Here is a 27,611-nt window from a genome sequence, read left to right on the forward strand (position 1 = left end):
TTGGTAGACTCAGAACTTATAATCATAGTTTCATTTTCACTAGACTCAGAGTTCCGTAACTCAAGGACTTTAATTAGATTGGTTTTTTCCTCATCTGTAATTTTCAGTTGTCGGATAGCATCTTTTACTTTACAATCATTTGCATAGTGACCATACTTTTGACATTTAAAACATTTTACTTTACTTTTGTCTTTATTTTTACCAGACTTAAAGCGAGCATCTTTCTTAAACCGAGGTGCTTTTGACCATCTTTTCTTAGGGGAATATTTCTTCTTTTTGTAAAATGCATCAGGCTCATTATTATATCGGAAAGATTTTCTATACCTGCTATAATTGCGTTTTTTACGAATATGACTCGGATAACTATTCTTGTTTCTTCTAGAGGGAGCTGTAGAGATTAAACCATATTGTTCACAAAAATTACCTAACTCATATTTGGCAGACGTTCGCTCAGACTGTATTTGCTTATTTAATTTCATATCTACGCACATTTTCATACCTTCTTGATTAATTGTACTTATAATATTACCATAAGTTAAACTATCATAATCTATATGTCCTAATTCATTACTTAAAACGGTGCGTATTTTATGTGCAAACAGATTAGGTAGACCATTTATAAATTTTTCTTTCCAAAAGGCTTGATTACTATCTTTTCTTAACATTACACGAGAAATAAAAACATCTTTATACCATCTAAAATCACTTAATTGTGGACATCTTAGATTACTCAATTGATCATGTATTCTAGACTGCGTATGGCTTGGTGTTCCTACAAAATGCTCAATTATGGTGTAAAGCAGTGTATTGACTCCATCTTCAGGGGTTCTGCCTATAGTTGTATCAAACAAAGGAAGACCATCTTCATTTAATTTGACAGCATGTATAATATTATTTCTAGACTCATTACTTAGATGTTTATCCCACCAAGAGCGTAGGGTTCCTGTAAATCCAGTTTCTAAAAGAGGAACTATCTCAGATTGTCTTAAATTATGATTTGCAATGTAAGTATTAGCAACCATTGACATGTGTGTAAGTTTATTCATTATTTCTTGCTCAGACAAACCATCTATATTCCATTCATACAATTTATCAGAGGAAACCGAAAATTGGCTTACATTATTTCTTTCTTCAAACTGAATATCAGGCGGTGTAGGTTTAGGATACCAATTCTTAGTTAGGCTAGTAGGATTAATTTTATTAGTTAATCTCTTAACTTTTAATTCAGATTCTAATTCTAGATTTTTAAATGCATTTTCTATCTTAGAAATGTTACTAGACTTTTCTGAATCATCTGTTTCTAGACTCATTTCAGAATCACTATTATTAAACAAGGAAGAAGAACCTAATACTTTAACACCAGATTTTTCAGTTTTAACAGGGGTTAATTGCTCAAGCATGCCTTCAATTTTCTGCATAGTAGTGGAAGTTTTTAGTGCATGTGTAGGTTTTAAATCTTGAAAACAGACTAAGGGTTTTTCTTTAGACTTAAGCTTCGGCTCAGAAGGGAGTAACTTATCAACTTTGGTTTCTATTTTATCTAATTGCTTTCCTATGACAACTAGACTTTGATTAGTATAATTGTTTTGTTCAACTAAACATTTATTAAGCTCATTACTAGGATCAGGTATCTTAAAGGGAGCAGCAGTTATGGTTTTAGTGCCAGCAGTTATCAAAATAGTTTCTACAGGAGGATGACTCAAGACTACTTCAGACTTATCCGATTTTACCCATTTTTCTTTAGTTATAGTTTTTAATTCATTATTAATATAACGCATTTCTACAAAATCAAGGTAATTAATTTCTACTTTAGCGGTTCTCATATAATCTTTCCAGGCTTGGTGTATTTCATTTCTTTTATTTCTATCAGGGATGGCTTTATGATAATTACTTCTACGGGACGAGTTAATAGGATCCAAAGTGTGTTTTTCTAATTTATCCCAATCTATTCTAAACGGCTTATCTCTTTTTAAAACATTTAAGCAATTATTTATATCATAAACATGTGCAGTAGCGATTTCACTAGCAAGAAAATCAGACTGTGTAGGCGAATCTTGTTTAGGCTCATTATTTTCAACTAGGGGAGGACCATAACAAGGATGACTCACTTGATCTTTTTTCTTTAAAGATGCAATTTTTAAATCGATTAAATCTTTTTCTATTTCTAAATCTCTAACTGTAGTAGAAGAAGAGGCAGAAGAATGACGTGCAGGTTCATGTCTTTTAGAAGGACTTGGTGTGGGCAACTGTTGTAAATGAACTGTGGACTTAGGTTGGTGCTGGAAATTAATTTTAACACTACCATCCATATATTGACGAATATAATCTAGATTATTTAAACTACGTTGTATAGGCATAGGTTGAGATTCCGTAACTAATGTCCAATCTGTAGGCAAAGTAATATCAGACCATTTAACAGTATGAGGAATTCTAATATTAGCATCAGGCGTACAACTTTGTATTAAAAGCGTTTGATCTTTAGGACTTTTATTTAAAGCTTGAAAATTCATATTAGTACCTGTAACTTTATAATAAATTCTGTAAACTAAGGCTAACGGTTGAGTACTAGGTAAAACATTATAACCAGATGTCTTAATATTCAAAGTTAATGTTTTCAGGATATGAGGATCATTAAGGCTAACAGTAAAGTCAGGATAGCAATCAAAATGTACAGGGCCATTGCAAAGACTAGACTCAATCATACCAAGAACACTATCATTAAAATCTGTAAATCTAGCATCACGCAAACATAGCAGAATAGAAGCTTGTAAACCTAATCTAGTTAAGGGTTTAACAGCAACTTGAACTAAACCGATATGCAAGAAATTATTACCATCATGCTTATGTTTCTTAATTGAATCTAAATTAAGTAATTGACAAGACTCATGTTCTTTACTCAAGGCATAAACTTGTTCTACGGTTTTAACATGTGTAGTGGAATTAAATGCAGTCATAGACCATTTTTTTCTGTATATATTATGACTAGGGACCTTAGGTATATTCCAATCTTTAAATTCTAGTTGTTCATTATTATTATTATACTCAAATTGTTCTTCATTTACAATCTCAGGAAGATTTCCTATATTGGTTCTAGAGCTACTAGAACTATAAGAATTTGTACGAAGGAAGCGACTCATTTTCACTCAAGAGGATGGAAGAGGAAGACTGAAGAAGAAGAAAGATAATAACTTCGATAGCTAACCTTTACCCAACAAGAAACTTAGCTGGAAATCCCGCCCTCCGCTCACGCCCACCGCTCGTGCCCTACCCCGGGACTTATCGTTTGGAAAGAGGACTCACTGTTTGGACCAGGGGGAAAACCAACAAGAAGCCCAAAGGATAAAAGAAAGATAAAGAAGAAATCAAAAGACTTCAACTCAGAAATCCTAAACCAGCCACTTGGGTTGGATGAGTTGCGACCTAAGACTAATTCTTACAACGCTTACGGCTCTGATACCAGAAAGGGAAGAAGGAGAGAAGGAGCAAAGCTATGCAAGATAATGTATACATTATAATAAAAATAATGAAATACATGAAAATAATATTCTTCATAACTTAATTTAAAATAAGTTCATTAAAAGTAAAACTTACAAAGTGCAAAGCTTACTCTCATCCTAAGGTTGTTCTTCAGAACATGATCTCTGAAAGAACATTTTGAAACTGAAAAAACTTCTGAAAAGAAAAGCTTGATTCTAGCTGAGGCTCAGGCCTCTATTTAAAGACAGAATGAAAGTAACTCAAGTTTACAAAAGGTAACTCAAGTAAATAAAAGTAACTCAGGTAACTTGCTTTAACTCTACTTTAACTCAGGTAACTTGTCTTAACTCTACTTTAACTCAGGTAACTTGTCTGTAGTAGTCTAATCTGAATTCAAATCATAGGCTTTATAGGCTTCGTCATAGGCATCATTAGGATCTTGACCATGCAGATAGTCAGCCCACCTAACAGGGCGCTCAGGGGTTGGCTGTGCAGGTTGGCAACTGGAGGAAGTCTCAGACTCAGCATCATCATCACCATCATGCATTTGGGAAGCACGGAGAAGGAGTTGTTGGGCTAAATCCTGTAACTCAGTCTTAGATTTACCTTCAACTGTAAGGATGGTATCCGAAGAAGACGAGGGCTCATGCTTGGGCTCAGAGGAACGAACAGGGACTTGGGGAAAATCTTTATAAACATAATCTGTAATACGATGGACTTCGAAACGATCCCACCATTTAACAAAGAATTGGCGGGAGAAAAAACGAGTCTCCCAATATATATATATATATATATATATATATATTATGAAAGTTTAAACTCAGTCCAGCCCACCCATCAAAGTCTGGCTAACAGGCCCACCAATAAAATAAAATAAAATATATATAATTGGGGTTTGGGTGGTTTGTCGCTGGTTTGTTTTGGTTTATAATATTTGCCATATGTCGCCCAGTTGTTTCAAACAGTAGCTAGCCGTCCGCATTCTCTATATTGTCTCTCACTCATTTGCATGCATCACTTGTGCTCTCTGGGAAGAACGCTCCGCCGCACAGGTCTCCCTCTCATTATCTATGTTTCGAATTAATTGATGTTATTTAGATATTAATATCTAAATTAATAAACCAAACACATATGAGGAGATATAAATGGTATTTAGATATTAATAAATCCCTATTGGTACACTGGCAAGTGATGTTAATGTTTTTTTGACGAATAAAATTTCTCGGTTTTTTGAATATAAGCGAGTAGATTTCTTACACACTATCAAGGTGTCATGGAGATGGCAGTTTGAACTTAAAACCATTGGTCTTCAAGTCAAGACTCTTTTTCCACTCGGACTTGACCTCGTTGCCAAACAAATCCCTATCATTTATTTGCTAAAAAAGTACTCAGAATACGTGGGTCTGCTTTATACCATAAAAAGCTCATGAAATATGAACTAGAAAGCTGCTTTTGATTTTATAAGAACAAAACTGAAAACAAAAATCCCTTTTGGTAACTAATGATATTTTTTTGGTGCAGCCAAATGAAATATTCAAACATTTCATCTGTAGAGAAGCGAATCAATGTAGAAATTAGTCGTCTACTGGGGAGTTTGTTTAACTTCATTTAACATAGAGCAAACCCAATCTAATTAATCAATCTTATTAACAGAAGAACTATCTTGGCACATTTTATGAAAATGTAGCATAGATTACAAGTTATACGAGTATGAAAGGAATTAAACGCACAACAAGATTCCATTTCGCATTGTCGTGCACATACATTTTACAATTTCAGTTCGGTAATCTGCGTAAAAGGGAGAGCAACTGAGAAGCGAAAAATATCTTCACTTCCTAAAGATAGGCCTGCATCATTTTGCACAAGAAACAATTTTAAGCTATGACATTCTTTTACAGGAAAAAAGAAATAAGCGAGAGATAATTTTGGATAAAGTCATTCCAAATTTAATTCCACGGCACAACCTAACATTAGAAGCATCAAAGCTTGGTATCTAACTATCAGGTCTGCTACCAACACTGGTATGAGATAAGAACCATGAAGTTTTTACAAAACCGTTAGCCGAATACACAAAGCTATGCTCATACAAGAAAACATAACCTAAATATCCTAATACATGGGGATGGGGTTGATTTGGTTCCATTACAAGATATCATAATAAACAACTACTAACAGCAGTTCAGAGAACAACAACTGTATAAACAAGCAAGGCCTCATACCGCAATAAAGTACACAGAACCAACAGTATACACCATAACCAAAACTACACAGGCAAAACTAAACATCCCTGACAATAGAACTTGGAAGATGCCAACTGCTAGAAAATCCTATGCAGAGAAGTCGATACGTTTCCCAGCGAACGAATATGCCAGTAGCCTGCATAGACTATAGAATCTTCAGATTTAATTGGACCATTCTCTTATATGGAAGTTTTTGGTAATCAAAGAATCTGATATATATATATATATATATATATATATATATATACTCAAACTCTTTGATATTCACTTGGAGCTATAACAATCCAACCAGTACGTGAGATCCAAACATTCAACTATCAAAAAAATTGGCATTGCATATTAAATAATATTTAGATATTAATGACTACTACGCAGGAAACAACAGGTAAGTACCATAGAACAAAATTTCCCCAAGTCATAAGATCACAAGATCAGTCCACAAGCTATCCTTCAGCATACCATCAATGATTTTGTAAAAGTTGCACTTATTAAAAATTCTACAAAAAAGCAAAAAAAAAAAAAAATGAAGCAAAATTGATTTAAATTATGAAAAAAATAAAAAATAAAAAAATAATTCAGCAAAGAAACAAAAAGAACTTGATCGGGTCAAAAAATCATACTAATATTTTTCTTTGCTACTAGAGTGTATCCTGTGAAGGAATCTATCTATTTCATGGTACTACTTCTATACCTAGGTTTTTGAGCAGTGTTTACTCTGTACAACTATAAACCATAGATAAAAGATGATAGATTTTCAGATAACAACATTATGAAACTTACTCAAGCATAAAATGAAGAATACCCTGAACAAAAATGATTCCAAACTACCAAAATTTCAGAATCCCAATATGATGCGTATATAACCAGTTTTCCAATACATTATCCTTCTGATTAGCAGGAAAAGATAGCCAGACCTCAATCAAGGTTATAGTCACAATTGTAGTTCTATTACAAACCCCGCACTCATATGTTCTTCACAAATTAACTCAAAATTCCTCTGAGTACCAGAACGGCCCCAAATTTAGCTCAACATGTTCCACTTAAGCACTCCCACAATTCTTGAAAGCAACTTACCTTATAAATAAGCAAATTATATGCTTCGACAGAAAAAAGAAGAAGCAAATTATATGCATAAACACATAAGAAACACTTTCCAAACAATCAAAAAGCAACCACCTCCTGCAATTTGAGGACTTAACCCAACTGGGTTACATTCAAAATTGCAGCACAACTACCAAATTACTCAACCACTGAATGCGTGTAAAATTTTTAAACATTAACGCAGCTAGCAAGCGATTTCCCTAAAAACAGAAGACATTCTGAACCAAAACACATGATAACCATTCGCCAAAAACTCGTAAACACATGGACTTTGAAGAACAAAACCCAACCGGTTCATCTTCTAACCTTCTAAATCTGTGAAGAGGAACCAGAAAAAGCGACTTACTCATTGGATGTACTTGGGTATTTCTCCTTTCCTTAAGAGGGAAAGAGAGTAGTGAGCAGCATCAATGAGGTCATCAATGTTGTGCAGGGACCTCTCCTCAGACGCCACCATGAAGATTGCGCGCGCCTCAGCTTTCTTGGCCAGCCTTGCTGCCAAATTCAGAGGCAAATCCGGTGAGTTGAGGCTTCTCAGAATTTGGCGATACAGTGAGAGAACGCGTCCTCTGTTTCTTGCCAAGTCCTCTGCCGTTGCCCATATCACACCCTTTCCCATTTCTCACTGCTCAGATTTCAAAGCCGTCAAATGCTTCGAGCTTTTTACTTCCCTAATGCCGGGCCGAGCCAGCCTAAAGCCTGGAGTGGGCCAGATCTGTTCTTTTTCTTTCTCTAAGTTGGGCTGGGCTGGGCTGCCTATTGAATTCCGATTCTCTATTTGTTCCCTTAATTTTGAATGGTTTAATATCATATTAATCTTTTTGCACGCGCTTTCGCACCTGTAAATTTTTTTTTTTTTAAATTTAATTTATTTTAGAATTAAAAAAGATAATGAGTAGTTGTGTTCCATAAAAATAAGATCCATTATCTGATTTTTCTTTTAATTTTAATATTTTTTTAAATACGAAAAAGTGTGAATTTACCATATTATCCTCATTTAATTAATAATTTCAATTCTTAATGTTTGCATTAACTAAGGGCATTTTCTGATATTTTGAATGTTTTACCATTCTTTGCCTTTTGCTTTATATATATATATATATATATATATATATATATACAAGGAGCCTATAATGAGCGGTTACAGTGAGAGGTTATAATGAGAGATCCTGAATAGCCTTTCGAATAAGTGCAGAGTTGTTATTAAATTGCTGGATTGAACTCCTTCATTGTAGAAGTTCCCTATAATATAATGTCGTATAAGCTTAATATCTTGGTTACTTCCACCAACCTTCGCAAGACTCCTATGTTGCATAGATACACCTTTTTTTTTTTGGCCAAGTTGAGCATTGGATGTGTTTGGATGCGGTAGTATTCATGGGTGTGAGTTTTCCGTCCTATCCCTTCCTAACTTTGGAAAAAAAAAACAAAAAACAAAAAAGCAAAATTCTCAACCACTCACTATGAAAGAAAGAAAATGTTAAAATACGAGCAATCACCACAATTTATCATAACTGTCAAAAGGAGCAAGTGTTTATGTGAGCCAGTTAGAATAGTATACTCATTCCCTTTACCATGTTTAATGAGATTGTGAGTGGGCCCCACTTAATGGAATCTCAGTAACAAACTCCCACAAGTTCCAGTCCCTTCTCCTACCCTTGCGTATAAATTCCATCTCTACCAGTTCTTGAATTTGTGACTCTTCTTAATTTGGGGGCTCTACCATTCTGATACAAATAGGTTACAGCTAGGTTAATAAGGCTAATAGTAATTATGACATTAATTTGCAGGAGCCTAATTTCTCTGCCTTTCATATTCATGTTCTTACGTTTAATTCTGATCTTTTGGTTACAGTGGAAATGCTTTAGAAAGGCAAACAAAGCCATAATAAGAAAAGGCTGCTACTTTGAAGACAAAGTAGGGAAATCAACTACAAGAATGTATGAAGACACAGTAGGCTGCAACTTTGATCCAACTCCATGCCAGAATCTGCAGAAACTGTGCTCAGCGTCAACCCTCTACCCCCGCCACCACAAGTTCTCATGCCTTCTCCTTCAGAGACTCACAAAAACAACTACTTTGCTATTGCAAAAAACTTGAGACTCTCCATTCAAGAGATCTCTAACCCTCGTCAGCAAGATCATCATGCTGCCATGGAAATTGAGCTCCAAAATGAACTTGGGTTCAATCCATACAATAGCAATACTGACCAGAACAACAATAGCAGCCATTTGCTTTCCTTTGTGCAACAAACCAATTGGGACACCGCCGGAGGGGTGGACACACCGCCAAGGACAGTGTCTTCAGTTTTTTATGACCCACTTTTGCATTTGAACCTGCCTCCGCAGCCACCATTGCACAGGGAATTGTATCAGTCTTTGTTTAGTAGTGGTGGGGATGAGAGAGAGGAGATTGGATAATTGGTGGATTTAGCTTTATGCTCATACACTCTAAATGTGAAGAGGGGAAATACAATGTAACAGACTAAAGAAATGACATTTTTGGAGATGTGAAGTTCGAAGGCTACACAGAGCTCCTACACAAACTTACTTGAAACAAACTTTAATAAGATTGATACTCTTGATACTATACACACTTGATACACATATGATACACACATTCCATACAGCGGATACGCTGCCTAGTCAAACAATATGGGTAGAATATTTTTCAGGTTATATTTCATTCTCCAAAAGAAGGTATTTATAGTACAAGGATGTAACCCTAGTAGGGTCAAACTAAGAAACAAGAAAAAAACCTAATTACACAATATTTGTACAAAAAGGAAAGAAATATAATCATAATAAACTAGGAAATAAATATCCTAATTAAACTAGGATCTCGCTAACACTCCCTCTCAAGTTGGAGCAAAGATGTCACGCATGCCCAACTTGTCAAGCGAGTTGAGAAATACCGTAGTAGACACAGCTTTCGTAAGAACATCTGCCAGTTGATACTCGGATGATATAAACGGAAAAGAAATAATTTTAGCATCCAACTTCTCTTTAACAAAATGTTGATCAACCTCCACGTGCTTTGTACAATCATGTTGCATAGGGTCATGCTCAATTGCAATTGCAGTTTTATTATCACAATACAAATCCATGGGTTTCCAAGGTCCAAACCCAAGATATCTTAACAATCTTCTGAACCATTGTAACTCGCACATACCTTGAGCCATCCCACAGTACTCGGCCTCGGCACTAGACCTAGATACCACCTTTTGCTTTTTACTCCTCCAAGTAACAAGATTACCACCAACAAATGTGAAATACCCAGACGTAGAACGTCTATCAGTGACTGAACCACCCCAATCAGCATCCGTATAACCTTCCACATTTGTATGACCATACTTGCAAAACATTAACTCCTTTTCAAGAGTTACTTTCAGATACCTCAAGATGCGCATCACAGCACCCATATGATCTTCACTAGGAGAATACATAAACTGACTCACTACACTCACTGCATATGTAATATCAGGACGTGTATGAGATAAATAAATAAATTTCCCCACAAGTCGTTGATAACGCTCTTTATCTGTAGGGACTTGATCATGGTACAACCCCAACTTATGATTCTATTCACTAGGTGTATCAATTGCTTTACAATATAACATTCCAGTCTCTGCAAGTAAATCCAAAATATACTTTCTTTGAGACAAAAAATACCATGTTTAGATCTGGCAACTTCAATCCCAAGAAAGTACTTCAAAACACCCAATGACTTCATCTCAAATTCGGAAGCCAGATACTTACGAAGATCTTGCATTTTTGTCTGATCAGCTCCAGTCACAATCATATTATCAACATAAATAATTAAATATGTCAATTTACCTTTATGACGCTTTAAAAACAAAGTATGGTCTGAGTTACTCTGCATATACCCAAATTTCTTTATAGATGTTGCAAATCTCTCAAACCACGCCCTTGGAGACTGCTTTAATCTATATAAAGACTTTTGTAGCTTACACACAACACCCTCCTTAGAGGTTACAGGAATACCAGGAGAGAGATCCATGTAAATCTCCTTCTTGAGGTCACCATGTAGAAACGCATTTTTGACATCGAATTGTAATAAGAGCCAGTCGCGGTTAACAGCCAAGGACAATAGTACACGCGCAGCATTGAGCTTTGTCACTGGAGCAAAAGTCTCCAAATAATCCACTCCATAGGTCTGAGTATAACCCTTTGCTACCAATCTAGCCTTGTAACGGTCAATCAAACCATCAACTTTATGCTTCAAAGTAAACACTCATCTGCATCTAACAGCTTTCTTCCTTCGTGGCAAAGGAACTAAATCCCATGTTTTATTCTTATTCATGGCATCCATTTCAACATTCATGGCATCCATCAATTTGGGGTTAGATAAAGCATCCTGCAACTTAGTTGACACACATACACTAGATAATTGACACAAATATGATGCATATAACTTAGACAAACGATAAGTTGACACATAATGGCTAATGAGATATCAGGAGAATATTGTACTTTAGGTTTCCCAAGAGAGGTTCGTGGGGGTAACTGATAAGTTGATACAGATAGATCATTAGAAATTACCTCACTTGATTCACTATCACGAGTATATTGGGGCACTGGCAGTGCAGATGAGGGGTATTGCATTGAACTCATCCATACAAGAATTATTGTCATTATTTTCAGCTACAAGTGAGTGGTCACTAGCTTCAGTGTGACCGGTCGTTTCGACACCGAGAGTACCTGCTTCATCTCCAGATATAGGCGACTAGTCAAGTTCCAAAAGGTGATAAGTCATTTCTTTTTCACAGGGACCACAAGTTTCATCTTCGGATATGGGCGACCGGTCACTTGCTTCAGTGAAACAGGTCGTTTCCTTCCCAAGAGCAGTATCTTCAAACACATCATTCTCCAATACAGGACTCTCCAATTCACTCCCCATCTCCCCCTAAATTGGAGAGGATGGAGAGACATAATAGGGTACTTCTTCATGGAAAGTCACGTCCAAAGTAACATGCACCTTCTAGATAGGTGGATGATAGCACTTATAACCTTTATGAGTAGAAGAATAACCAATAAAGACACATCACAGAGCACAAGAATCAAGTTTACTCCGTTGATGAGAGTAGACATGAACATAGACAACACACCTAAAAACTTTAGGGGGCAACTTGGAGACTGAGATAGGGGAAACATGGTTACCAAACGCATCACGTGGAGTCTTGAAATCAAGAACCTGGTTAGGAGTACGATTAATCAAATATGCAACAGGTAAAACAGCATACCCCCAAAGATGATGGGGAACATACATGTCCAACATAATGGAGCGGGTTACTTCAAGTAATTAACGATTCTTGTGTTCAGACACACCATTATGCTGAGAAGTAAATGAGGTTGTCATTTGGTGAATAATACCTTGAGCACGGAAGAAATATGCCAAAGTGTTATTCACATATTCACCTCCGTTATCAGTCTGGAATACTTTGACCCGAGCATGAAACTGAGTAGACACCATATACAGAACTCTGGAAGGATGGAAGAAACATCATGTTTATTTTTCAGCAAGAAAACCCAAGTGAGTCGGGTACAATCATCAATAAATGTGACGAACCAACGAAATTCGTTTGAAGTAACTCGAGCCAGACCCCACACATCAGAATACACTAAATCAAAAGGCTTTGCAGCTTTACTGTCACTCAAAGGAAACACAGTGCGATGACTCTTGGCCAAAATACATGTCTCACACTTAATACTGGCTCATCACAAGAGCGAAATAAAGATGGAAACAGACGCTTAAGGTAGCCAAATGACGGGTGTCCCAAGCGACGATTGCATAACTAAATTTGCTGTTTGTCTTTGACACTGCAACTTTGAACAGTATTAACGACACGATCACGGCCTGGTGCAGAAGGCAATGTCAAATAATATAACCCCTTTATCTGCCAATCGTCTCGTGAGTCTTGAGATCCTGAAAAAAGCAATGCGTAGGATAGAAAGTAATAGAAGCATTAAGTGTATCAAGTAATCGACCAACATATAACAAATTACAATGGATATTTGGAACTAGTAATGCACGAGACAATCACAGAGTAGGAGTGAGAGAGATTGTGCCCTCACCAGTAATTAGAGAGGGCAAGCCATTAGCACTAGTTATGTATGGGTCACGGGTGTTACTAGGCAACTCATCAAAAAATTTAGCATCATAAGACATATGATCAGAAGCACCAGTGTCAATTATCCAAGTATTGGAGCCCGTACCTGAAATAGAATCAGAAACACACAAATTTGCAGATGCAGTAGCAACAACACCGACAATGGAGTTATCACCCATGATTGCAACATAAACTCAACAGATCATGGCAGAGTATACAACAAAACACAGCAGATGCACAAATACAGCAGACGCACATATACAGCAGACGCATGAAGACAGGCACGAACACAGCGGAGTATATAGCGGAACACAACAAAAGGCACAAATACGGCAGATGCACGAAGACAGGAATGACACGAACACAGTAGAGACACGAACACTACAACACAACACACAAACCCAAGAGGGCACACACGACACATGTAGAGAAAAAAAAAATGGGGATAGAACATGGGTGGACACAGCACACAGGTCACCGGAAAAGTAGGCTCTGATACTAAGTCAAACAATATGGGTATAATATTTTTCAGGTTGTATTTCATTCTCCAAAAGAAGGTATTTATAGTATAAGGATGTAACCCTAGTAGGGTCAAACTAGGAAACAAGATAAAAACCTAATAACACAATATCTGTACAAAAAGGAAAGAAATATAATCCTAATAAACTAGGAAATAAATATCCTAATAAACTAGGATCTCGCTAACATTTATAGGCCATAATATTAACTCAGCATTAAATATAACCATAACCACTATATCCACTAAATCTCACTTCTACTTCAACTCATAAACTAGACATAATAGCTAAACCCTTTAGATTCTAACTTTTTATTTCCTTAACTCCTGACCTTTGAAATTACCCCAACATGGAGGAGTGGTTTACTCAGATGGGATTAATAATGGGAGGCAATTTGAGAATGGGGTGTTGGAGTTCTCCAGAGAAATGGGTTCTATTGGAAGAGGAAGAGAAGTCGAAAGGACCAAAGACTTTGCCACTGAGAAGCAGAGGAGAGTCCAGTTGAATGGCAAGTACAGTGCCTTAAGGGATTTGGTTCCAAACCCAACAAAGGTATATACTTCAAATTCAAAATTTCACATCCTATCACTGCAAAAATATATGCTACTGAATTTGATTAAATTTCACGAAAAATTGCATATTATTTGTTTTGAAGTTTTAATTGGGTAATGATTTCATGAATAACAGTGTGTGACATTTTGATATCCAAGTTATTGGCTTGGTAGTTTCCCAAGTTTTTCTCTTTTTTTGGCTGGATAATTATATATTTTGCTGAATTAATGTTTGTCTTTTGGTCTTTGGGGAACAATTAATTGGAGGAAAGACTGATAGGGCATCAATTGTGAGATATGCAATTTATTATATAAAGGAGCTTCTGGGGTTAGTGGAAGAGCTGAAAATATAGCTGGTGGAGAAGAAAAGGTGTGGGAGAGAGAGGCACCAGACTGAACAAGATGGTTTTGCTGGCGATTGTGAGAGCTGTAAGCCTCTTGGCGACCCTCAGGATCAGTCCTACAACAATGGCTCTCTGAGGAGCTCATGGCTTCAGAGGAAATACAAGGACACTGAGGTCGTTATCCGCATTATCGATGATGAAGTTAGTATCAAGCTGGTTCAGACGAAGAAGATCAATTCGTTGCTATATGTGTCGAAGCTTCTTGATGAGCTGTAGCTTGACTCCACCATGCTGAAGGTGGACACATTGGCAATTCCTACAGCTTCTTGTTAAACACCAAGGTTGGTAGTAATTAATCTTATACTTCTTTTTCTTTCTTATAGTCTTCATCAATTACTTCACGCAGGTGGTGTGGTCTTTAATTAATTAGGGTTTACTTTTCATTTGTACAGATGCATGAAGGGTCTTTTTTGTATGCAAAAGCTATAGGTGACAAGCTCATTGAGGTTCTGGACGGACAATATGCAGCAGTTCCACCTACCAGTAGTTATTAGGGAGGCATGAGTAGTTCTTCCTTGGGTTATATACCAAGTGTTTTTATATTAATAGATACTTTCGTAAAATGCATTATGTTTTAGGGGCCTCTGTGCGCAGCACAGCCCGCACACCCTATGGGTCAGGCCTGATGTCTGCCTGCAAAGGGTGCTGAGACAAATGAGAATTTGTGGATGTGTGTATTTGTTATTGCAGATGCTTGAGACTCATAAAGGGTGATCTAATTGTATTTTCAATTGCATTGTTCAAATTGTATTTTAATTTATATAGGGTGATCTCGTTTGCACATTGTTCATATTCGAAGATATCAGTCAACTTCAGTCAATCTGTAATCCGTCAATTTTAGCCTCACATTGGAACAATTTGTAAACCGCAGGGGTCAAATTTGATGCAATTGAAACAAAGGGACAAAAGTGAAACTTTGCGAAAACTACAGGGACTAAAAACGTATTTCTCCTTTGCAAATTAGTTTTCTGTTAGCTAGGCAAAGTGGATTTGATTTGATGCGTTCAGAGTATATCAGCCCATGCTATTACCTTTTATGAGGATTTCTACCAAATGCTCAGCTCATGCCATTATCTTTTATAGTGATTTCCGTCACATGCTTAGCCACATATATATTGTCAAATAGGTCGACCTATTTTAGGGGTTACCCAACACGTATATCGAAAAGCTTTGAACAAAAAAAAAAAAAAAAAAAATCAATGCTATCCAATGAAATGAGAGATTTTTTAGGGTCCTCGGTCATGTGTTTATTTTTCTCGTTCAAATGATTACTTACGTAATAAGAGAGATAAACATATGGTTGTATGCATTGAATACCATTGCAGATTTTCTCGTTCTAACACTACACAAGAAAAACCAACAACAGCCACACATATCTGTAGCAGAGGATAAATGGATAAAAATCCTATCCGAATCCGGTAACATAATTAGTAAAAATCTTATATATTCATGTGAATTAGGTTGTTAGCCACGAACTCCAACTAGTTGAGTGTAAATCATTTTATTATTTATTATATGTTTTAGGTAAAAAGTTGTGTATCTATATATATAAAAGCAAAAGATAAAAAATAATAAAACATTTAAAATACCAAAAAATGCATCTTACATAATAAGGGTGGGATCACCTATCTATGAGAGTATTTTACAAAGTTTTATTTATTTTGAAAATGAAACTAAACATAATTAAGCTGCATGCAAACTGATCATCCCAGCCTTTCTTCCTTGGTATTGTACTTGAAGTTGAAGGCATTGATACCGCTGTAAAAACCATCGTCCAAGTCGTTTGTGACATGCACCTGGCCGTTGCTACGAGTGTCCTGACGAGAGTAGGAGAACGGGACGTCACATGAAGCGGTCGTGGCCAGCAGCCTCACCTTCAGCACACTCTTTGCCGGCACATCAACCACGCACACAGTCTCCACTTCAGTTTGGTAGGCCTCGGTCTCTCCCCACTGGACATCTCCTTTAAACCCATCCGAAAATTCAACCTTATTCAATCCGCCTTCGCGTGTCGCGATTCTCGGAACGCCTGGAGCTTCAATGGTGGTTTTGAGCTTCATCGAGTAAATTCTGTTGATATCATTCCAACTGCAACTACTCAGCCTCTTGTACAACAACTTTAGGGTTACAGTGGTGGTTTCTTGGGTGAAGTTGACGGCCTCTGCGGTGGCGATTTCGAAGTCAGTTTGGTAATTGTAGGTCCTGGCGTGGTCAAGGCGATACTTGACTTTGTATATGGTCCTTGACTTAACAGGCTCTTCCACCTTGAGATGAGAGTATATGGAGAGATTAGGGACGTTGGCACTGAGAGCACATATCCCGCTCGCATATCTCTTGCAGTAATTGTTGTTCCCAACGTTAATGAGAGCTATGGTTTTGTCGTAAAGCTTGATCGCCTTATACAACGTGTCTTTATAGTTTTTGTCTCTGGCGGTCGGGTTAAATGCGTCCGCCCAGATCCACTCTTCCTTGGCGAGTCTCCAATATCTTTCGAAAAAAATATTCTTTATTTGTAGGGTTCCGTCCGCGTTCATGAAGATCTCGTTCGCCACACCTGGATCATTAATATCATTACCGTGGAACATGAGGTTTGGTCCATCGGCATCGTCGTCGTCCTCGTGGTAGTCGCTCATTTGGGCGGTGATGTAGTTGTCATCATCGCCCTTGAACACCACGTGTTTCGGCAAAATCACCAGCGATTCCCAATTGACGACAGTGCACACATCCCGGGACTCTAGGTTGTTCGGATCTTCTGTGGTAGAGTTTGAGCCTCCGAAAAGTACTAGCGCATCCGAATCGTTGTGCAAGCAAGTGTAGCGTCCGAGCTGGACGTGGCGAAATTGGACTACCTGACTGTCCTCCTCAAGGTCATCTTCAGCTTTTTCGTCCGGTTTATTGTCGTCGTCTTCGTCGTCTATTGGATCTACGTAGACCGGCTCGAACAAGGTACATGAGGGTTTGGATTGGTCTTCCTCCGGTTCGTCTGCTCCTGCAACAATCAAAACATCGCTTTGGAACTTATCCATGCCATTGACGCTTACCCAGTATTTATTGTTGTAACAGCATCTAATGTGGACAAATCCCTTGTTCTCGGTACTCTTTGCCATCTCCACTTCGTACTTTGCGTAATGGCTCCCGGCCTCTTCTCCGGTGAATTTGAGAAACCCGGCGGGGGCGTCCTCCTCTCCATCTTCTGTTTTTAGGTGGCGCAAGTACTTTTTGTTGTGGTTTGATTTCACCACCACAAACCTTGGCAATGTCATGTTCTCTATTTCTGTGTATATCTCAATAGATCCCTAGTGTGCATGCAGCATCTTATTTATAACGAAAAGCCCACACCGTCAATATTTATAACAAGGGCAAAATTAGAAGAGATGGCTTCATGCATGGGCATACTGAAGGCAGTGATTTAGTTTCTCACATTACTCGAATAAAACTTTTTCGGCAGATGGGATGTCTGCAGACCATGAAATCATGTAGTGAAGTCCCATGCCGATCGACGCTTTTGTTGGGCTGTTTTTGTATATATATAGAAAATTTGGCACCAGTTTCTTTCAATTAAAGTGTTGGAAGAAAATAAAACTTAAGGGAGGACTAAGTCAGTTTTTTTGTTGTTGCCAAAGTTAGGAAGAGAGAGGGGTAAAACTCACACACACGGGTACTATGTTGTTTGAACTCATGACCTGGAAGCACACCAAAGACTTGAACCGATCCAACGAACACCCCATTTCCATTAGTAAATTCAGATGGTGAAGGATTTGATCCATCGACAAGCTTCCAGAGGTCATGACCGATAAGGAACGAATTGATTTGTCGGAGACAGAGAAGATAATTGGAGGAGTCAAGTTTGAGGAAGTGGGAGGTGTTAGGGCCGGGAAGAGAGGAGGCCATGAGGATCGGAAAGAGAGATAGGGTGAGACTTCAAGGGAAGAATTGAAAGGCTGATGCCATGGAAAGGAAAATTTCCCGATGAATATTTCATTAGCATTGATACAGATTATATAAACACTTTAGTAGAGATACTTGAATGTCATTCTTCTTGTTTTCCTCAATAAAATTTATATAACACATTTCATTCTACTAGTAAAATTAATAGGCCATTCCATTTGTTCTTATTGGATGACAAATTTGTTTCATATTACATACGTCGTGTTTGTGTTATGTTGTGCCCTTTTTTATCTTCTTTGGGTCACCAAACTGATGCTAGCTAACTCATTTACAGTTCATTGGAATGATGAAAAAAACAAAAAACAAATAGAGAAATATAGAATTATAGAATTGCAAGATGCAAACACCAGAACGGCAAGAACTGTACATGAGGTACCTTGCCAGCTAGCAAACATGGGACGAGAATGCTTGCTATTCAATATTGTCCTGGTGAACGTTTACTCTTTGTTTTCACACATTAATACTTCCTCATCTATGTTATCCAATCTTGTTTCGACCCAAAAAAAAAAAAATTTATCAAATCTTGTATTGGTTCCGTTTTCTTTTGTTTTACGGAAAGAGTTCAATTACAAACAGAAATCACACGGGCACACAAGCTCGAAAATATTAAAAAAAAAATAGAAGGGGAACAATTCAAAGGCAACTCACGCAAGGGCGGAAGGAGGAATTTTGCAATAGGTGGGTTGGCTAAAGTTATTAGCTTAAAATTTAATAATCATATTTTTTTTGTACTTACAGTTTCTATAGTATTTCTAGAAATAAAAAGTATACATTAAATTATATAAACCATGCTAATTCATAGCTCTATTGATTAATTCCTAATAATCTTTAACATAAAACAAATAAATATTAAATGCCACCAACAAGTACATCATTAAAATGAAAGTGTGTTCAACAATATAATTGAAATTGTACAAATTAATGTGTATTTTAATTGATGCCCAACAATTAAATTCATAAAGAATTAGACTTTTTTGAAAGTCACGTCCTCAAAGAGGGAGCGTACCAAGATAATATCATGCACAAGCAGTTTAATACTCCGAGGGATGGAAGCTGCAGGATTGACACCGTGGATAATAAGCATAGAATCAACTTCTATCATCCTTTTACTCCATCCATTGTGAACATGATAAGCCAAACCATCTCGCAAAGCAAGGCATTCAGCCACAACGATAGCAAAGCAAGGCATATATAATTCTTTTCTTTAACCTTAAAAATATGAGATGCCGTGATGTCGGTGTGAGCTTACTTTATTCTCTCAACTTAAAAATGAGATGCCTTGATGTCATGAGATCATGACGTCACGAGGCCATGCTCATTTTTCTGATAAATAACATATCAAAGACACAGAATGTATCTTGCACACAGACAAAGAAGGGAGCAAATGCCAACTCTACCAAGGTTTGTGGTGGTGACATCAAACACAAACGGGAAATACTTGCGGTACATAGATGAAGACATCAAGAACGATGTGCCAGCAGGGTATCTTAAGTTCTCTGGACAAGAGGCAGGGAGCCAATACGCGAAGTTTGAAGTGGAGATGGCAAAGAGTAGGTGCAATGAGGGGCTTGTCCACATCAAGTGTTGTTACAACAACAAATACTGGGTAAGGCGTCGGCCTGATAGCTACTTGATCGCTGCTGTGGCTGATGAACCAGTAGAAGACAAATCTAAGTACTCGTGTACCTTGTTCGAGCCGGTGTACATAAATGATGATTTCCTAGTCGGCGATGATAAAAGCACAAACCATATACTGGTGCTCCGATTCCGCCATACCGGACGTGGAGAGTACCTAACCATTTATAAGGCCAATGACAGGCCAGCGCTAAGTGGAGGTTTGTTCGTAGGAGATAAAGACCCTAACCCCAAGTTGTTCGATGTGTTCACTGTCACCGATTGGGAATCTCTGTTCATGATGCTTCCCAAACATGTGGCGTTCAAGGGCCACAATGCCAACTTGCTCGGCACCCGCTTGAGCGAGGTCTTCGCCAGCGCCGATGGAGGCCTTTCCTATTCCTCGGGAAAATTGTGGAGGCTGACCAAGGGCTATTGGATCTGCCTTGACGCAGATAACTCAACCAGCATCAAGAGATTTCCCGTCACTGAAAAAATGACAAGCGACTACTCAGAAGCCTACAACGAGGAGGCGAAAGAGCTTGGAGTTTCAAAGGAGATCCATAACGTCACTTTCCGCCTCTGGGACGCCATGATGTACAACAAGAAGGTTGTCCAAATTGTCATGGGAGAGGCGGTTAACCGTACCGAAGAAACTCAAACTGTCGAGCTGAAGCTCTCGTATAAAAAAACTAGGAGCGGAAGCTTGAAGTCCAGCGTGTTCAAGTTGGGTGTCCAAAGAAACGTTGACGGTGAGGTTCCAGTCATCGCAGACAACGGAAAGATCGTGGTTGATGAGTTTGCAGAATCAGTGGAGAGGAGAAAAACCGGGACAGCCACAACATTCACATGTAATGTAAACGAGGTTGCTGTTTATAAGGTTGTGCTGACGGCAATGGCTGTGGTGAAGGTGAGGCTTCTAGCGACCAGGGCTTCTTACGATGTTCCCTTCTCCTATACGCAGCGCGAAACTCTTGCTGACGGGAAAATAATTACCAACGACATGGATGATGGGGTTTACTGTGGCACCAATACCTTCAACTTCAAGTTGGAGACCACAGAAGAAAAGCTTTAAAATTTCACCAGTCAGCCAATACACTGTAATTCCCGCAGACTACCCTCACATACAGCTATAGAATACGGATTGTCGAATGTCTTCAAAAACCTGTTGTGAGCTTAATAAAACTTTCTTCTTCTTCTTCTTCTTTCTTGAATTTGACTGTTCCCGAATTAAATTAACAAGAAAAAAAAAAAGGAAATATCATAAATTAAAAGAAGTTTTCAATGGGATTACTTGTACATTGCTTGGATTTATTTCCAGCTCAATAAATCAGAGGGAAACTGGTCAAAAAATGTTTTCTATTTAGACTGTCTTAATTAAGGTCCTATTTATAGACCTCCTCCGTCAGGCGACTTTCCATCGGCCAACAATCATTGTTCTTTAAAATTAGGTGCAGACGACACCATTCCATACTCAGGCCCAACACCTTTGGACTCCATCAAGGACGAATAAGGAAAGACATGCCCATTGTCAAATAGAGTCATGTGTGTGTAACGTGACCACTATTTTGCTGCAGTTTTACCACCTAGAGAATTGCTATCCACAATCGCTCAAAAGCAATTGTGAGGATCATCGCGCGTATACACCAGCTAGAATGCTACAAGTGTATCTCACTTTTCAAAGAAATAAATGAGTTTCTATTAGAGAATTTATCAAAAATAGCCAAAACTTATCACATATAATGTAAACGAGGTTGCTGTTTATAAGGTTGTGGTGACGGCAATGGCTGCGGTGAATGTGAGGCTTCTAGCGACCAAGGCTTCTTACGATGTTCCCTTCTCCTATACGGAGCGCGAAACTCTTGCTGACGGGAAAATAATAACGACATGGATGATGGTGTTTACTGTGGCACCAATACCTTCAACTTCAAGTTCGAGACCACAGAATAAAAGATTTGACATTTCACCAGTCAGCCAATACATTGTAATTCCCGCAGACTACCCTCACATATAGCTATAGAATATGGATTGTCAAAAAGAGTCACGTGTATGTAACATGACCACATTTTGTTGCAGTTTTACCACCTAGAGAATTGCTATCCACAATTACTCAAAAGCTACTGTGAGGATGTCTCCCGTATACCAGAGCCGGTTCTGGATTTTTTAAGGACTAGGGCAAATTTTCTCAAGTTGACAGGACCCGTCCAGGAATTTCTCTGGAAACCGAAGCGGACTCCATCTTTGTTCCGACATCATCCCGATGCCGGGCCCACTTACTAAAAACCGAAACTCTCTACCAAAATTTTGGCAGAGTCTCCCGGTAAATTAAGCAAACCCAACAAAAATTTCAACCTGCAACATACATTAAATAATCCCAACCAACAACATACTTTCATAATACAACAAAACACACTAAATGGCCTCCGGCCTCACAGGAAAAATCTACCATGGGCGATAACATAGCATCTATTGAATTTAGTTTACAAGAAATTACTCAAATCCTAACTAGGAAATTTCATAGTTCGAGCCTCGTACACCACTTGTACGCTTCCTGGAGCGACTACTGGCTGGGGGCGCAAAACAGAAAACATGTGAGTGGACAAAAACAAGATTTGGAGTTAAAACAACATAGTAACCCCACCGTATAAAAGTAATGCTCAAGGCATGCAGATTCACAATTCATAATGTAATTGCTCAAAATATATTTCATTAAAACTAGGCCTGGGCACGGTTCGGGTCGGGTCAAATTTTGACTGACCCGTGGGCCGAACCGACCAATACTGCAGTTCTCGGGTTGGATCGGGTCAAAAATGAAACCCGAAGTTGGGCCGACCCGAACATACAAGGTTCGGTTCTGGTTTTTTGGTCGGTTCTGGGTTGAGCCCAAAATCTTTTTTTTTTTTTCTTTCCAAAAGCCCAATATTGTTGAATTTTCAAAAGCCCAATATTGTTTATTTTTTTAACAATACCAGTTTTTCAAGCAGCCCATCAATTAAAGGTTTTCCTTGCCCAAATTATGTAAATTCAACTATAACCTGTTTTTTTTTTTTTTTTTAAAAAAAGTATCTAAACTATCAAATTAAATTTCACAATCATCATAAAACTACGAAATTAAATTTTACAACCCATGACCAAAAAAAAAAAAAACGTAAAGCACCAAATATATTCACTTGTATCAGTTAAGGGAGCTGCAAACAAAACATGTTTTGCAGCTCCCATGGCTTCTCCATCATCATTGTTCCAATTCGACAAAGTGTCAAACCTGCATCCTGATCAAATATCACAACTATAGAATATCAGAGCAGGAAATGATTAGTTCAGCACAAAATGACAGAATCTAAACCTTTGAAAAACAAATATAGACCAGTCATTCAATCAATAAATAATTATTCAATAAAAAAACTAATTAACCCAAATATTAGCATTCATTCATCAATAAGATACTAACACAAACATGCTACATAAGGAAAAAAGGGAGAAAACAAATAAAAGAATGAATGCATTTAATCAACAACAAGTTAAGTAGATTCATGCCAAAAATACAGATTCAAGACAACTCAATTAAATAAATTGAAACAGATTCAAGGCTAACAATCGAACCTAAAATACACAGATAAAAAAATCAGAAATTAAATCTGAAAACAATAAAGAAAGCATCCAAACATAAACAAAACTAAATTCCATGTATGTCTACGTCTAGGAAAATGTAGTAATAGAGTGCAGAAGGGCAAAGCTAAGCCTGAATTTCATCTTTCAAATTGATGAAAACCACATTGCTAATTTATTCATAAATTTTATCACATCGAAATCAATTATATTAATACGATACCTCAGTCCAAAGACACAATTCGAGGCAATTCGGACCACTGTGATCATGTTACAAAGAACAAATTAGATAATTCACAACACTGAGTACAGAAAAATTGAACAGAGTATACAATGAAATCATTGACATGAAAATGTCATAGTATAAGAGTGCTTACCAGAAAGCTGCAACGCAACAATCTGCAGAACAAACAGAACACAGGAAGATTAAAATTGAAGGTCAGATCATATTCACATAAAGAAAGAAAATACCAAAAATCCATAGATCTAAAGTAAAGCCATGTGGAGCTGATGATTTAAAAATATATAATTCTAATTCTCCCATTCCTTTTAAGCCACACACAGAGATTGAGATAGAAATATTTATACCTTCAATTTTGCCTATTAATCCAAACCCACAGAGACTAAGCACAACAACTGCAAAATTAAGAAAAAATTGCGTTAATTTCAACAGAATACCAAAATTTCGAAACCCTAATAATCTACTAAATTAGGGAAAATGAAAACAACTAAGAATCCAAACCAAATACATACAAATTACCTTAGAATGAACCAGAGCCCTCCAAAATTTACAAGGATTCGCTCCAAAAACCAATGATATTGGATTGATGTTTGGTTAGGTTTGGAGAAAGAGAATGAGTCTCGCGTCTCTAAGAGACTTAAAGATGTGACTAAGAGAGAGAGAGAGAGAGAGAGAGAGCGAGTGCGATAGAGACGAGTTGAGGAGAGACAGAGAGACGGAGAGAGCGCGCGATAGAGATGGCGGCCGATGAGGTAGGGTTAGTCTCAGATCGGGAGAGAAATAGTGTAGGGTTTCGTGAGTGAGAGATGATACAGAGTGAGTCTGAGAGGGTTAGTGAAAAAATAATAAATTAAAACTTGAGAGAGGTTCTGATATAGTGCAAGCAAACCCACCCAAAGTTCTTATTTAAGCCAATGAGACAACGCCATGTGTCAAATGTTTATATAATTAAATAATAGTCGGTTCGGGTCAGGTCCAACGGTTTAAAAAATTTTGGACCCGAAGCCTGAACCGAAGTCAACGGTTCGGTTCAGGTCCAGCGTTGACTTTTTCGGTTTGGTCAAAAAAACCTTATTTTTCGGTTTGGTTTGGTTTGGTTCGGTCGGTTTGATCGGTTTATCGGTTTTTATGCCCACCCCTAATTAAAACTCTTTAAAAACCCAAATCACTTCATCCATAAACCACATTCTTACAATCTTGCTACTCTTGCCAAAGCACTGATAAACTCTAATTTCTTCACTCTCCCAACTATAGATATACATATATATATATATAAATAAAACTATACAATATACTCATTACACTACCTAGGTACTGGGGAAACAATCCAACCGGGGGATCATTTAACTAGCCCGCAGGATTTTCAGGTGCTATCCTGCGTCTAGGGATGAGCTGTCCAACTAGGGGACGAAACTCTATAGCTCACACACTGGAACATCCAACGCCATGTGTAGCTCCAATACTAAGTCCTACGCGCGCTGACTGGACCATCACACACCAGAACATCCAATGCCATGGGTGATGATCCCAAACAATATACAAAGTCTTTCCATACGCCGAAACATCCAACACCTCATATGTAAAGTGTTTCACATGCCGGAACATCAACGCCGCGTGTGAGACTGATGACCTATTCTTTCCATACGCGGAACATCCAGTCTAATAACTGGGGAAGGTACTTACATAGTGTAATCATACAACTTCTCTCAATAACCCCTCATATTCAAGTTCTTCCACAATGCACCTCCACAACCCAAGTATCTCGCCTATAGAGAATATATATATATATATATATATATAACTTCCCCAAAATCCATATAAAATATACTCTCGATACCCAAATATGTCAAACCCACAATATATTGCCAAAGCGCTATACAAACATCAAATTCAACCCATGAATATAATATATTCAATAAACCATTAAAAATATTATGCATAAATCTTTCATCAATAAAACCATGCATATGATTGAAAACAAAGTCCACTCACAAATATTCCCACGCTGCCTGACCACGAGAGGGTGCTGCCTGCTGAGTACGTGCAGTCAGAGCACCTATTTTGAGATACGAACCCTTAATTAATGTAAAATTACTTCGAAGTGGAAATCACAAATTAAATACTTAAATCCCCAAATTCCCAGTACGTGTACGTTGAAGGAGGTATGCTAAGGTTCAATTACAGGTTTAGGAATCGCTCACGATTGTACGGTTATTGCTAACCCAGAAACTTTGAATTATTGAATCGGAACATCCGGGGATCCGATTCATGATCCGTGAAGTCCTACACGGTCCCAGGAATACCTAGAACAACATATTTTAATTGGGAAAAGATCTAACGGTCAGAACACATCGAACCCGGATAACGCACAATATGCAAAAATTCGTTCAATAGTCAAACGACGTCCGAGTTGAGATCCACTAAATCCTATGCACTCATGACAACCTAAGGATCTCATCGGCTCAAAATTGCAATTTCACCAGCCTTGCCCATGCGCCGCCATACGCGCCGGCAACTTGTGGGTGTGTAGAGTAAATTCCGGTGATGGAAAAACTGAACACCTGAGCTCACCCTTCCTATCCTAGCTTCTACTCAAGGTCAGGATCACTTCATTCAGCTACGGGGAGGTCCAATTCGGACATCAACTTGCCGGAATTTCACTTTGAAATTCGGCCAAAACCTAGGTTTACAAAATCGGATTCTACACATCAAATCAATCCAAACCTATCCCAAAAACAGCTAGAGCTCAGAAAATGGATGAGAAACCTCACCTTATTCATCGGGTTTGGGCGGCGGAGAAGACGGCGGGACGACGGGAAATCTCCGGTTCAAACCAGTCGAGATCGTGGTAGGGATTCGTGGTTTCCGATGGGGAAAGCTGGCGAGTCTTGACTGAGATGTCAAGGGGAGTCGATCGGGACCGGTGGCACGCCAAGCCGTGGCCGGTGCTGGGAGAATCGTAGAGAGAGAGTGTCAGTGTCGGGGAGAGAGAGAGACTGAGGAGAGGGAGAGAGAACTGATCGTGCCAGGAGAGAGAGAGTTGAGGCGAAAAATTTGATTTCTACCAAACTTTTTGAATTAATTACAGTTTTGCCACTGAATTACTTTTGATCGCGTAATCTTCTTTCCAACTCCGATTCAAGCCTACCGCATGTCTACGAATTCGCCTCAGTGCTACCTACCCAAAAATACCAGTCGTGGTCCCAAAATCCTTCCGTATAAAAAAAATGACCACTTTACCCCTACCCCAAGGGTAAATTCATAATTTCACTTTAAATAAATTAAAATAGAAATTAAATTTGGAGTCGGTGACAGGACCCGATCCAAATTTCGCTTTGGAATTCGAGTCAGACCTTGTACGTGTCCGACACTTGGCGAATGTCGGGCACAAAAGACCTATTTACCCTTCTAGTTACAAACTAAGATTCAAAATTTGCCTAGACTCCTACCGAAAATTCGGCAGAGTCTCCCCGGTAATTTGTTCAAAACCCAAAATTTCACCTGTCAGAACGAGCAAAATATTTACAACCAACTGCCAGTACGTACACAAACTATTCAACAGTTCTGTTTTTCAACTAAAACCAGATATCAGAGCAGCTGCTAAAAATGTCCAAAGGAGTTAATTGTTTTACAAACAAAATCCTACATTACGAAGGGGCGCGGGAGCTAGGAGAAGGCCCTGTGGTGGATCCCTGTGCACGTCTACCGCCTGGGGGTGCAAAACATTTGAAAATGTGAGTGGACAAAATAAATGTCTAGAAAATAGTATAAGAACATAGTA

At 38.1% G+C, this 27,611-nt stretch overlaps 2 protein-coding genes, 2 long non-coding RNA genes and 1 pseudogene across 6 annotated transcripts; 2 read left to right on the forward strand and 3 right to left on the reverse strand.

Annotated features, from left to right (window-relative positions):
• Positions 1-5,084: 5,084 nt before the first annotated feature.
• Positions 5,085-7,464, reverse strand: LOC117619088. The gene is made up of 2 exons (XR_004584527.1): positions 7,165-7,464; positions 5,085-5,324 (listed from the first exon to the last, which is right to left on the reverse strand). It is a non-coding gene; the product is annotated as an uncharacterized LOC117619088 (long non-coding RNA).
• A 1,333-nt stretch (positions 7,465-8,797) lies between these two features.
• LOC117618123 lies at positions 8,798-14,915 on the forward strand (annotated as a pseudogene).
• A 1,209-nt stretch (positions 14,916-16,124) lies between these two features.
• On the reverse strand, positions 16,125-17,684 carry LOC117618124. Its single transcript, XM_034347742.1, has one exon. It carries the CDS (start codon positions 17,682-17,684, stop codon positions 16,125-16,127), a length of 1,560 nt encoding a protein of 519 aa, XP_034203633.1.
• A 2,036-nt stretch (positions 17,685-19,720) lies between these two features.
• Positions 19,721-21,058, forward strand: LOC117618125. Its single transcript, XM_034347743.1, has one exon. The coding sequence runs from the start codon at positions 19,721-19,723 to the stop codon at positions 21,056-21,058; it is 1,338 nt and encodes a 445-aa protein (XP_034203634.1).
• Positions 21,059-23,116: 2,058 nt separating this feature from the next.
• LOC117617131 lies at positions 23,117-24,662 on the reverse strand. Of its 3 annotated transcripts, XR_004584288.1 has the most exons (5): positions 24,350-24,662; positions 24,178-24,225; positions 23,967-23,988; positions 23,813-23,849; positions 23,117-23,252 (listed from the first exon to the last, which is right to left on the reverse strand). It is a non-coding gene; the product is annotated as an uncharacterized LOC117617131 (long non-coding RNA). The 3 variants fall into 3 exon arrangements; XR_004584289.1 differs by lacking the exon at positions 23,813-23,849 and having other exon boundaries at positions 24,350-24,661; XR_004584290.1 differs by lacking the exons at positions 23,813-23,849; positions 24,178-24,225 and having other exon boundaries at positions 24,350-24,660.
• Positions 24,663-27,611: the final 2,949 nt, after the last annotated feature.

The sequence above is a fragment of the Prunus dulcis genome, chromosome 2 (genome assembly GCF_902201215.1).
Source record: "Prunus dulcis chromosome 2, ALMONDv2, whole genome shotgun sequence".
NCBI lineage: Eukaryota > Viridiplantae > Streptophyta > Magnoliopsida > Rosales > Rosaceae > Prunus > Prunus dulcis.